This window comes from Equus caballus, chromosome 7, assembly GCF_041296265.1.
Source record: "Equus caballus isolate H_3958 breed thoroughbred chromosome 7, TB-T2T, whole genome shotgun sequence".
NCBI lineage: Eukaryota > Metazoa > Chordata > Mammalia > Perissodactyla > Equidae > Equus > Equus caballus.
The window spans coordinates 47,276,447-47,289,551 of record NC_091690.1 but is presented as its reverse complement, the minus strand read 5'-3'; the positions used below and the strand labels follow the sequence as shown (position 1 = coordinate 47,289,551).

Genomic DNA, 13,105 nt, shown 5'->3' with positions numbered 1-13,105 from the left:
AGAAAAAAAAAAATCACACGAGCCGAAAAAAGAGAGAGAGAAAGATGCAGAGGATGATAAAATAGGTATTTCAAATAAATGGAAAAGAGGAGGAAAAAAAAAGTGGAAGAAAAGGTAATTAAAAAAAAGATTATTTCACTGCTCACGAGCAGGGAGAGAGAGAGAGAAAAGAGAAAAGTCAGATTCGGTTGTGACTGAGCTCCGGTTCCGGTGCCACGTGGAGGGAAGCGGGGGTCCTCACTTTGGAGGGCCTGGAGCAATGCTGGGGTCCAGCGTTATGTTAAAAATTGGGGAAAGGCCTCTGGGTTGGCTGAGGCTGGTCTCTGAGGGGGCCTAGACGGGGAGGAGGGCTGGGGGCTTCTGGAGGCAAAGGGCGGAGGGGGAGAGAGTTGAGGTGATGGTGGCGGGGGGCAGCGTGCAGCTACGACGCCCCCCCGGGATGCGTCTGATTTGGGGTGCCATGGAGACCCCGGGATGGGCAGCTTCAGCTAGGAGCAAGCAGAATGGCTGGAGGGAACGAGAGAATGTCCCATGCTTCCTCGAGTCTACTTGGCTGCATTCTGTCGGCTGAGAGAGTTTTCCAGTTTAATGCAGGAGAGAAATGGCTCTGTGTTTAGAGATATATATATATATATATATATATGAAATATATATATTGAGGAGCCCAAGCCACACCCATTCCACGGATGCTAGCAGGTTCAGTGGAAGTCAAACCTTGCAAGCAACCCTATGAGGGCATTTCTTGCCTAAGCCGAGAGGGGGCGATATTACACGCAATAAACTGTACATGTCCTTATAATGAATCCGACCGCTGAAAGGAGAAGACAGGGCGTTAGTGGGGGCACGGGGCAAGCTGCGCTCCCGCCACGCGGCCGGGTCGTGACGCCAGGGGATGGGGACCCCTGGCTTGGGGAGTGGGGGCACATGGGATGAGCGGAGGTCCCTGAGACGTCCCCAGATGCTCACAGACCCCGGGTCTGCCGGGAGCGAGGGGGGAGCAGCTCTGGGCTGGGGATGCCTCCCCCTGGGCTCTCTCTGCATCTCCCTTCTCCACAACCTACATGGGCTACCCTGGGGGGGGGGGGTCGTGGAATAAGGAACAGAGGGACAGCATCCAACTGCTATGACCTAAAATCAAAAGAGGAAAAGTTAGGAACCAGCTGGAAGCCAAGCCCAGACGCGCGGCTCGCCTCGGCTGGGTCTCCTGGAGGATAGTGGGGGCCACAGGAACGGCAGGGTGGACCCACCCCCCCTCCCTGGGAGGCCCTCCGCCAGCTCTCGGGCGCTCAAGGCCCCATTCGTGCTGCCTCAGCCCCAGCCCAGCCTGAACTAGGATCCCCAGTTAGTGGCTGGCGGGCTTGGAATCAGGCTGGCGCCTCTGGGTGTCCTGCAGGGGCCTGGGGCTGAGCGGGCCCTCGACACACATGCCCAGTGGAGACGGCACTAAGGCCGTCCCCTGTCAGCCGGGGGGGCACTCTGGCGCCCACGGAGATGGGAGAGCTCGCTCCCTTCTTGACCATGAGGATGCAGGGGCCACTGAGGCTCTGTGTCCTCTCCTCTGGCCTCGTGTGACACCTGCTCCAGGGTCCTGGGATCCCAGAATGAGCTGGGTTCTTCCACTCTGACCTTGCGGCCACCGATCCCGTCTGCCAAGGGAGCCAGGCCAGCCCCTCTCCCCACACTCCTGGGAGCACTCAGGCTGGGAAGCCTTGGTTCCCCCCTGGGCCCTGCCCAGCTTGTCCTCAGCATCTGGAGCCCCCCATGAGGGGTAGGAGAGCCTCACAGGAGGCGAACCCTCACGGTCAACTCCTTCCCTTGGTTCCCAGAAAGCCTGGGATTGGGGCGCAGCTGGCGACCGAGCATTTAACCCGGGGCGGACAGACGGAGGTGCTATTCTCATCTCTCCCCTCCAGGCTGACCCCCCGGCGAGCCCCGCCAGCTCTCAGGGCTTCGGTGCCTGACCCAGCCTGTGCCCCGGCGCTAGGGAGAGGCGGGCGACGGGGCTGGGGTTCGGGGTGGTGCCTTACCACGCTGCGGGGTCGTACTCCGCCCAGACACGCACGTACTCATCCAGGTGGTGGGGACCCAGGATGGAGGAGTCTCGAGTGAGGTACTCAAAGTTGTCCATGATGACAGCAACAAAGAGGTTCAGCATCTGCGGGGACCCCGGGGGCCGGGAGGGAGCGGGGAGAGCGACACACACCCCAACGCATGCACACGGAGGCCCAGACGGGGAGGGGGAGGGGGCGAAAGGGGAAAGGGGATAGACACAGAGAGAGAAATGAGGGGACAGGGAGGAAAGACACGCTCATGCAAGGAGTGCAGAGACAGATGGAGAAACGGAGATGGGGGAGAGACAGAGACAAGATGGAGACAGAGAGAGATGCAGAGACCAAGAGCCAGAGAGATGGACAGAGACAGAGAGAGGAGAGGCTGTGTGAAATGGGGGCCAACACCGGGGGGACCACCGTGACCCAAATCCTCCCACACCTGGTCCATGATGAGGGCAAGTGAGTGCTCCCTGTGGGCAGGACCACTGTCAGTTCGCGGCCCAGCACAAAGCAAGCACCCCGCAAATGTTTCCCGGGTGGACGGAGGGAGGGACGGGGGACTTTTCCTGCCCTCGGCTGCCTGTGGCAGCCCCTTGCCCCATGTTCTCACGGCCCTTGGCCGCGGGGATCTTGCGCGGTCCCACCCCCAGGCCTGCGCCAATGCTGCTCCTCCAGGGAACACCTGATTTTCCCCCCTTTGGGTAACAGATCCTGGAGAACCTCTTCCTCTGCACACAAGACGTTGTAGCGAGGTGTGGCCCCCACTCTGCGGCTCCCGCGGTCATTTACCCCAGGCACGTGACCCAAGGAGGCCAACTGAGCCCGCTGGATTTCCTGCTGGTGCCCAGGAGCAGAGCCGTCCTGCCTCTGCGAGGAGGGGGGTCTGAGAACGGGGCGTGCGGAGGAGAGCAAGGACGCCGGGGTCCTCCCGCCTGGCCCCAGCCTCGCCTGTGCCTTTCGGCTGCATGCGCCGCCTGGGTCAGTCTCAGTGGACTTTCCGTTACTCGCAACCCATTCGACTGCGACGTGGTCCAGTCTCTGCTCGCAGCCCCGTGGGCCACTGTGTGAAACAGCCCTTCCTTCCGTCTGCGTGTCCCCACCTTGGGATCTGCCAGGCCACATGGCCGTGACCTGCCCACTTGTCTGCCCATTGCCCCTGCGAACCGAGAGAACCGTGTTCTCTTCTCACGCCGCCAGTGCCTAGCATAAACCCGGCACACAGCAGGCATTAAGAATGTTCAGATGTAAGCATGGCAGGTGCCTAATAAGTAACCTGTCATCCTAGGTGTCTATTTTTAACTCATCTTCGTGACATTGACTGAGCACCTGCTGGGCACTGTCTTAGGTGTTGGGGACACAGCGGTGAAGGAGGCAGACAGCCCTGCCCTCGGGGCTGACGGGCGAGGGGTGCAGGCATCTTCCAGGGTGCCTGCTCTTCCCACGTGGCTGCATTATAAGATCCCGTCCCCACGTGCACCCAGGGTGCCATTTAGACAGGGTGGCCATTTGTCCAGGGTCTGGGCTGGCCCATGCATCTCCCTTCTGGGAGCTTAGAAGTGGGCAGTGGGTCCTCTGGGCCAGTGGCTGCGGACGCTGGACTGGGGGTCTGTGGGCCGAGGGGTGTGGCCCCTGCTCTGAAGGCAGTGGGGCTGCTGGGCTTGCACCGATGGACACTGGGGTCTGCACACCACATCTCCCACAGTCCCTCAGCTGGCTTCTCACATCCCGTCAGGGGAGCCGGGCCAGGAGGCCCGACTGGAGAGGACAGGAGAAGGGACACCCTCCGCTTCTGGGGTGGGTCTGCGTGGTGGGCTGACTTGTGTCTTCCCAAAAGACACGTTCAAATCCTAACCCCAGGGACCTGTGAATGTGGCCTTATTTGGAAAAGGGTCTTTGTGGATGCATCAAGTTAAGATGAGGTCCTGATGGATTAGGGTGAGCCCTAAATCAATACGCCTGCTGTCTTCATGAGAGGGAAATTGACACAGACACACAGGGAGAAGACCACGTGACGACGGAGGCAGACGTTGGAGTGACGGGACCACAAGCCAAGGAATGCCTGGGGCCGCCAGCAGCTGGGAGAGGCAGGAAGGACCCTCCCCTCGAGGCTCTGGAGGGAGCATGGTCCTGCGACCCGGGGACCAGCTTCTAGCCTCCAGAATGGTGGGAGGATGAGTTTCTCTTGCTTTAAGCCACTAAGCGTGTGGCACTTTGTTACAGCAGCCACGGGAAACTGGTACTGTCTGCAAGTGTCTGGGGCAGCCGCCCCTTGGGAGGGCCAGGGGCAGCCGGCTGGGTCAGTAACGCCCTCTCTTCCTTTGACTCCCCCAGCCCAGCCCTTCCTGTGGCCGGCAATCCCCGGGTCCTCAGTGGTGTCTGTCTATTCTTTCAACGCTGCATGGCCGATCCTGGCATCAAGCGCCCTCTGTGGGAAGCACCTGGATAGTTGCTGCCCTGCCTGCACCACGGCCCAGGGAGAGCGAGGCCATAAGGAGCAGCCTCTGTAACCAGATGGGCTGTGGGGCCAGCTCTCAGTCCGGAGGGTCCTTCTCTTGGTATAACCCAGCGGGTCTCAAAGGTGGAGATCCCGTCTCTCCCCCAGGGGACACTGGCAGTGTCTGGTGACATGTTTGGTCAGCACACCTGGGGATGGGGGCGCTAGTGGCAACTGGGGGCTGGAGGCCAGGGCTTCTGCTCAACACCATACAGCGCGCTGGCCGCCCCACAGAGAACTGTCCAGCTCCAAACGTGAGCAGTGCCGAGGGGAGGAACCCCAGCTGAGCTAACTCCCAGCCGGCTCAGAGAAGCCCGCAGGGAGCAGCAGGCAACACAGCCACGTTCTCAGAAACCCAGGCTCCTGAGAGAGAGCTGGGTCTAGGGAGCACCCCACCCCACATCCACGGACTCACCAGAAACGAGCAGAGGAAGATGAAGGAAACGAAGTAAAAATAGGCAAATTCATTGCCACACTCAGGAGTCAGGATGCCAGAGTTCTTATCACACGGCTTCCCACTGAGGCAGGAAAGCATGATGTTGTGCCAAGCCTCCCCGGTGGCACTCCTGAGGACAGAGGGGGCATCAGGGACCTGGGCACCCAGCTCTGGGCACCAACGCCCCCCGTAGAGGTAGAGTGCTTGGGCTCTGCAGCTGGCCCGGCATGGGTTCGAGTCCCAGGTAAGCCACTTCTTTTCTCTGGAAGCTCAGAGAGGCGATTCTCATCCTTGGCTGTGCATGAAGCCTGGAAGGGGCTTTTACAAAATGCTGATGCCAACACTCCACTCCCACAGACCTGGATTCAACTGGTCTGTGGTGGGGCCTCGGGATGTAGGTATGTTCTAAAAGCTCCCCTCCCACCAGGTGATTGTTATCTCTTACTATTTTCTCTGTGGTTTACTCTGCTCCACACACACTGGGCTCCTCACTGTCCTCAAACATGCCAGCCACACACCTGCCTCAGGGCCTTTGCACTTGCTGCACCTACTGCTGGACTGCCCTTCCTGAGATATCCACATGGCTCCCTCCCTCACCTATTTCTCTCGAATGTCACCCCCCTCCAGGGATGTGTGACCTACCAGCCCTCCATTCTTTTAGTTGTTGTTGCTAAATTTAAAAAAATTATCATTCCAAAATTTACATAACATAAAGTGTGTAATTTTAACCATTTTAAAGTGTATAATTCAGCGGCATTAAGTACATTCACACTGCTGTGCGCCCATCACCACTATCCACCTCTGGAACCTTTTCATCTATCCCAAACTGACAACTTGTACCCATTAAACAATACTTCCCCATTCTCTACTCACCCAGCCCCTGGCAATCTCTATTCCACTTTTTCTATTAAAAGATTTTATTTTTCTTTTCCTCCCCAAAGCCCCCTGGTACATAGTTGTATATTTTAGTTGTAGGTCCTTCCAGTTGTGGCATGTGGGACGCTACCTCAGCATGGCCTGATGAGCGGGGCCATGTCCACACCCAGGATCCAAACCAGCGAAACCCTGGGCTGCCGCAGCGAAGTGTGTGAACCCAACCACTTGGCCACAGGGCTGGCCCCTCCACTTTTTTCCTCAATAAATTTACCCACTCCAGGTACCTCACGTAAGTGGAATCATATTTGTCCTTTTGTGCCTCCATTTCCTTCTTAACCTGGAGCTTCATTGCCTTCTAGTATTCTCTATAAGTAGCTTACTGACTGTCTCTCTCCCCCACGGGAATATGAGCTTTGTGGGAATTAATAGAAGGACCCTTAACTAAACTGGAGTGGGGAAGGCCTGGAGGGGAGCCCTCAGCCCCACTGCACCTCCTCAACCACACCCGCCAGGAAGAGTGGGTGCTTGCGTCTTGCCCACCAAGTAGAGCTACTTCACTGCCAAGGAAGATTTCTCTCTGCACCGGCAAGAGCCCAGCCAGTGAGAAAGGCTGCAGTCCGGCCAATGAGAAACGCAGCAGCCCAGCCAATGAGAAAGGCTGCAGCTCAGCCAATGACAAACGTGGCAGGCTGGCCAATGAGAAATGCTGCAGCTCAGCCAATGAGAAACACCGCAGCCCGGCCAATGAGAAAGGCCAAAGTCCCGCCAATGAGAAACGCGGCAGCCCAGCCAATGAGAAACGCTGCAGCTCAGCCAATGAGAAGCGCTGCAGCCCAGCCAATGAGAAACGTGGCAGGCTGGCCAATGAGGGGCCCTTGCTGCCCTGACCTGTTACTCTCCCCCAGTGGACTTTCCTTTAGAATAGCCCCTTCCAATCCCCGTTTTCTGTATAAAGGCAGCTCCTGACCTTTGTTTTCTGCATTTGCCTACTGTTCTGCATTGCCTGCACAACCCAAATTGCAATTGTTTGGGCTATTCCTGAAAAAACTCACTTTGAGAGTAAAAGAACTGACAAATGTGCTTTTGAAGTTGACAGCTTCCAGAAAGCAGACAATGTGTCTTTCTACTTTGTCCCTGGTACCTAAAGCAGAGCCTGGCACACAGTAGGTGCTCAGTAAACATCCAGGGCATGAGTGAAGGCACTGCAACCTGCAGCCAGGATTAAGAATCAAGTCCCAGAGTCCACAGTCTACAGTTTCTTCATCTGTCTGGGGGACTGCCAAGAAGCCCCACCTCACAGGAGAGTCAGGAGGGTTCAGTGAGATAACGCCTGCAAATGCTTTCCAGGCTTGCGTCCCAGGCCTCAGCTCCTGCCCTGCCCCACCCCTTACCTGAACAGAGCCATGGGAAAAGGAGAAAAGGACACGCCCCCATGGAAAGGAAAAGGAAGGAACAGGACAGGCCCCCACGGGAAGAAGCAGAAAGGACACGCCCCCACGGGAAGAGGAGGACACGCCCCCACAGGAAGGAGAGGACACGCCCCCACGGGAAGAGGAGGACACGCCCCCGCAGGAAGGAGAGGACATGCCCCCACGGGAAGAGGAGGACACGCCCCCATGGGAACAATGAGAGGACACACCCCCACAGGAAGGGGAGGACACGCCCCCATGGGAACAATGAGAGGACACGCCCCCAAAGGAGGAGAGCACACGCCCCCACGGGAAGAGGAGGACACGCCCTGCCAGACCAGAAGGACGGAGCTGCGACCCGCTCACCGGAAGAGCAGCATGAGCGCCTGGAAGAAGGTCCGGAAGTTGTTGTGCTCGGTGATTTGGAAGTCATCCTCATCACTGTCCTCGTCCTCCACGTCGATGCCGATGTTGCCGAACACCTGGGGAGGTGGAGGCGGATGACCGTGCGTGGCGGCCCCGGCGACCCACTCAGCCCCCACGGCGTGGCTGCCCCTCTGGGCTGCGCTGACCACCCGCCTGAGGGCGCGGCCGTCCTGGAGGCTCCAGGAGTGCGCGGGAGGTGGCACGCACCTGCATCCCGATGATGGCGTAGATGAAGAAGAGCATAGCGATCAGCAGACAGACGTATGGCAGCGCCTGGCGGACGGAAGGCAGTGAAGGAGCAGGGGAGGGGGGCCCACGTGGCCGCCCCCCTGCGCCGGGCTGCCCCTCGGCCGGCACACCCTGGCGGCTCTGGGATGAGGCCACAGCTGCAAGGAGTGGGGCGTTCCCCTCGGGGCTCTCAGACGCGCAGGGATGGGAAGTTAGACAAGAGCCCTGCAGGCGGCAGCCCCAGCAGGTGCATCACAGAGGCATTTCCACCTGACAGCTAGACCCAGCTGGAGCAGGTGGGGCGGGTCTGCTCTTCTCCTGAGCCCTGGGCTGTCGGCAGGCGCGGGGCTCACCTTGAAGGACTGCACAAAGGTCCAGAGAAGGATGCGGATGGTGTAGCCCTGCCGGAGGAGTTTGATGAGCCGGGCAGCACGGAACAGGCGGAGGAAGCTCAGGTTGATGAAGTTGTTCTGGGGAGACGGAGACAGAGGGGTGACCATCCACCCCCACCCCCCAGGGGCTCAGAGCCGTCACCACTCACAGAGGCCCCTACATGAAGCCAACCAACAGGAAAAAGCAAGCCAGACCCCAAATAAGGAGGGGAGGAGAGAAGCACTATTAATGCAATGGTGCCGAGGACAAAACTGGAAAAAGGAACGAAATCGGGGAGGTGGGGGAGGGAGGAAAAGGCATCAACTCAAAAGCAGAAGCCCTCCCCGCCAGCCCCACCGGCAACGGGGAAAAGAAAAGAAAAAGGAAAAGAAAGGGACGGTTCGGGGTGGGGGTGGGGGTGGGGCCGAGAAGAAATAACAAAAAACGAGGAAAAGAAAATACATCCGAATCATCCAATCAGAAAAAAATCGAGATGGTTTTTGTTTCTCCCAACAACCAAATGCACTGAGACGATAAGACACAAGCGGGTCAAGTTGCCGGTCCATCACACGTGTACGATGCACAAACACCAGGGCGGGGTGGGGGAGCCAGCACGCTCAGGCCTGGTGGACACGTGCGGGTCCGAGGGCATGTTACGCTCCGGGCCAGAAATGCATCTGCCATGGGACTCACCGGGCGCCCTGCCCTGCCCTGCCGAGCTGCCCACCCGCTCCTGCCCGCCCTGACCTCGCCCCACGGCCAAGAGGAGCAGCAGCTCGAGCCAATTGGAGCAGCGAAGAACATGGTTTCTTACCCCCTTGGCGAGCGGGCATGGGGAGGACGGGAGGGAGCTGGGGCTGTCCTGCCGCAGGGCGAGTCCTCGCTGCCCGCTGAGTCGGAGAAGATGCATTTGGGGCCCTTTTCCCCCCTCTCAGGGATGGCTTCTCAGCTTCTGGGGCTGGGTGTAGTAGTAGCTCGGGACCGGCCTGCGGGAAGCAGGAAGTACGCAGTGCCCGTGGGTGCGCGAGCTCAGCCTCGGCCGAGCCCCGAGGGGCTGGTGCTGGGGGCGGGGAGCTGGGGCCGTCCCTGCCCCCAGGACCTCCCTGGGTGGCCCCTGCCTCTGCTCGAAGACCCCTTGTCTAGTGACTGCCTCTGTCTCCTCCCAGCCAAGCCAGGGAGCCCGGGGGGTGTGGGTGGCTGGCCAGGGACGGTGGTGCTGCTGCCCACCCTGGGCCTTCCCGGGGCTGCCAGCTGGGCCTCCAGGGGTGCTGCTGGGCACAGGCAGCCAGAAGTCACGAATGGACCATGTCTGCCTCACGAAGCTATTGGGCCTGAGTAGTTTTTTTTTTCTTTTTTTTAAATTAAAAGTAGTTGCCAGTGTTTAAAAATCAGAGTTTGCCCCAAGATCTGGCTTTCTGGCAGCGCCGGCCCTGCTTCTGGCCTGGCAGCAGTTGGCCGGGGCCCGGCTGTGGCCACCCCCCCTTGAAGCAGGCCATGTCCTCCAGTTTACCGAGGCCCCCATATTCTAGAAATAGCCCCTCTCTCCTGGCCCATGGCATCCGCCTGGTCCCCAGAGGCATCTGAGTTTGAGACCCCTGCCTTGGGCGGACAAGGAAACCTCCACTGGTCAGTCACCTGGCAGACTGGAGGCAGAGGGGCCTAACTGGACGCTGTTCCCCGGGGTCTGGGGAGCCCTAGACGTGGGCCATGGGGCAAGACTTAAATGGCCCAGCCCTTCCCCACCACATGGCACAGGGGTGACCATACGGGTTGCCCAGCGGTCACAGCACCCCTTCTGGCCTCAGAAGTTGAGACAATGGATTATATGGGCATCTTATTGGGTGTTCCCAAGGGCGGCCTGGGAGCTGAGAGGCAGGGATGGGGTGTCAAGGAATTTCTGGGGCTGGCAAGAGGCCTCCAGTTTGCTGGCAAAGCCCAGGATGTCCTCTGGGACACATCAGTGGGCCCTTAGACCTCCAGGATGGGAGAGGGAGCGGTGGGCCTACCCTGACCATGTTGGGCCCAACCACTGTGACAATGTCGCTAGTGCCTCGAATAAGTTCCCAAACCCAGCTCGGCTAAGGGAGAGTCACCCTCCACGCCCCACTGACCTGACTCCCAGCCCTGCCTGGCCACCTGACTCCACCTGGGGACGAGGCCAATGGCCCAGGTGTCCCCAGCCCCCTCCCGTCCATCCCCAGAGTACAAGCCATCCCTTCACGGGGCAGGTCATAACATGTGGACTCGGCCTGGCATGCAGAGGGGGTGGCCGGGGGGCAGCTTCCAGCTGGGGTGCAGCGGGGGAGCCTGCCACATGCAGGGGAAGCGAGGGGCTCTGGCGAGACGTGCGTGCAGACAGCATGCTGCCTTTCTTGGAGCCAAGGGAGGAGGGAGACACACGGGGGAGGCGGGGGGGGGATGAAGGTCAGGGTGACGGGGCTGCGGGGAGCCAGTCTGCCCGCATCCAGCTCCACCTCCTCCTGGGTCTGCCCTCCGCGTGCTCTGGGAGCCTCGTGACTTCCCCTTCCTAGCATCCGTCTTTGCAGCCGCAGCCTGGAAGCTGTCTCTTCCTCCAGCCTTGCCCTCTGCTTCCCAGGCCCAGGGTGCCAGGCCCAGACGCAGCCCTGGGAGGCTGGCCACGCGCAGAAGGGCAGAGCAGCCACGTGCTCGAGGGCTCCAGAGAAACCCTGCCACTTGCAGACCCCGCATCCAGCCCAGGCCTGGCCTCTGGGCTCCAGACCCCACGACCACCACCTACCAACTTCCTCCCGGGTCTTCTCAAAGGCACTGCCAGCCCACCGTGCCCACGCCTATGCTCTTACCCCCACCGGGCCCTCTCCTGGCATTCCTTTACCACTAGCTCCAGGTTCAAACCAGACTCAAGTGCCTGCAGGCATCCCTCTGAGGCAGCCCAGCCCCGAGCCACGCCCAGATCCTGGACAGGCCCCTGCTCTCTGTCTCCTCTGCTGCCATCGCCTGCTGGATTCCTCATGTCCACCTCCAGTCCAGCCCCCTGTGTAGCCACTCCCTGTTCTGCATCCCCAGTGATCTCGTCTAATCGCTTCTGATTGCTCCTCCCCTGCTCCAGATCCTCCCAGGCTTCCAGCAAGGCTCCAGGGGCCTGTCCCCTTCTGCCCCCTCACTTTCTCTGGGTCAGTCTGCCTTGCTCTCTTTGCTCCAGCCACACCCCTCACTTTCACACCCCAGCCTCTCCTCCCTCCTGTCACAGGGCCTTTGCACATGCCATCCTGGGCCTCAAATGCCCTTTTCTCCCCTCTCTGCCTTGTTAACGCTGCTGAGCCTTCAGCTCCCAGTACAGTTGCAAATTCAAGTGAGTCTGATGGGTTACTTGGCTAATGCCTGCCTCTGCTGCCCGAGTGTAGGCAAGGGGGAGGCAGTGATGGTGTTTGCTTCTGCCCGCCCCTCCATCTGTGGCACTGAAGGGGAATCACTCAATGTCTGGATGACTGCATGTGTACCACCAGCAGGGGAGGATCCGGTGCAGACGCCACTGGGGGTCCTTCAAAGGGGCTCGGGTGTGGGTGGGGGAGGGGCAGAGGCTGGTGGGGCTTTACAGAGCGTGAGTGTGCAAGTGTGCAGGGAGCCGAACAAGTGAGGAGAGGGAGGGATGGAGAACGCGTGTGCTGTGGGGGGCAGGGTATGGCGTGTGGCGTGGATGGACGTGGGGGGGTAGTGTGTGTGCGCGTAGGGGGAGGAAAGAGAGAAAGAGAGAATCAGAGATGAGCAAGAAAGGAGAGGGCATGTGTGTGCAGCAACCGTGTGTGAGGGGGTACACGTGCGTGTGCACATCTGGGCTCCAGGGGGGGTGCCCTGGCCCCTGGCCCGCCTGGGAGCAGCCAGACCCCAGCCTGAGGGTCTCTGCCCACACGCTGCCGGGCACTCAGACCTCCTCCAGCGGGCTCGAGTGGCCCGGCTCAAAGAGCCTGCAGGCTGGGGATGGGGTGAGGGGCCCGGGCTCCACGGAGGAGGGACCCCCCCAGAGTGACGAGAGGGTGGCTGAGGGCTCTGAGTGTGGGGTGTGTGGGTGACGGGGCAGAGACCCGGCCGCGGCCGTGTGTCCTGCTGGGATGCTGCACGGGACAAACCCATCCCTTTCTCTGCAAAAGACGCAAACCGACCCAAACAGAAGACCCCGCTTCAGAACCCAGTAAAGACCATCAGAGAGACTGGAGGAGCGGGGAGGGGGAGCCGGGGGTGGAGAGACGACAGACGGGCGGGGAGCGGGGCGGGGGGCGCAGGGCTCAGGCAACCCCGGTCAGAAGCCCAGGGCTCGAGGTGCATGCTGGTCGAGAAGATGCGTCCACAGTTAATGTAAGGCATTGAGACTTCAGAAAGAAGTAAGACCAACCGGATTCTAGATGTGGATGTTGAAGATGGAGGGGGGCGGGCGGGCGGGGGCGTGGGAAGGCGTGGTCAGCGGTTTTTAGGTTGATTTGTAATCAGTGCCAAAACACCAATGGGTTTCGGTTCCCGGGCGGGGAGTGGGGTGGTGGCGTGGGTTGGGAGATGGTCATTGGTGTATGAGCACACAGACCGCGTCATGGATGAACAAATGACGTCATAGTGCATTTTGATTGGATGAGGTTTCAGACGGCGTTGCGCCAATGTACAGTGTAAAGAGCAGGCATGGAAAGAGACAAGACGAGAGACACAGTCATTATCCGTCGCACGCCCGTGCGGGCAAACCCACGCCGCCCGGCCACGCGGGGTGGCAGCTGAGGCCCGCGGGCCCCACGCCCTCTCCCCCTACCCTGGGACTCGCCCTCCTCAGGGTCTGGCTCCCCCGACCTCC

General features: G+C 60.1%; 1 protein-coding gene across 6 annotated transcripts in view; it reads right to left on the bottom strand.

The window, feature by feature from the left end:
• CACNA1A (calcium voltage-gated channel subunit alpha1 A) overlaps window positions 1-13,105 on the bottom strand; it is a 203,188-nt gene that overhangs the window by 31,003 nt on the left and 159,080 nt on the right. For 5 of the 6 annotated variants that reach the window (XR_011440598.1, XM_070273031.1, XM_070273033.1 and 2 more), the window contains exons 32-37: window positions 8,274-8,390; window positions 7,900-7,965; window positions 7,633-7,748; window positions 4,961-5,111; window positions 2,028-2,155; window positions 715-811 (exon numbers count right to left, since the gene is read on the bottom strand). Coding sequence is in view for 5 of the 6 variants with exons in the window: in XM_070273031.1 (XP_070129132.1) it covers window positions 715-811; window positions 2,028-2,155; window positions 4,961-5,111; window positions 7,633-7,748; window positions 7,900-7,965; window positions 8,274-8,390 (675 nt within the window). In the remaining variant the exon portion in view is untranslated. The remainder of the gene's footprint in view (window positions 1-714; window positions 812-2,027; window positions 2,156-4,960; window positions 5,112-7,632; window positions 7,749-7,899; window positions 7,966-8,273; window positions 8,391-13,105) is intronic. The other variant, XM_070273032.1, reaches the window with a different exon arrangement.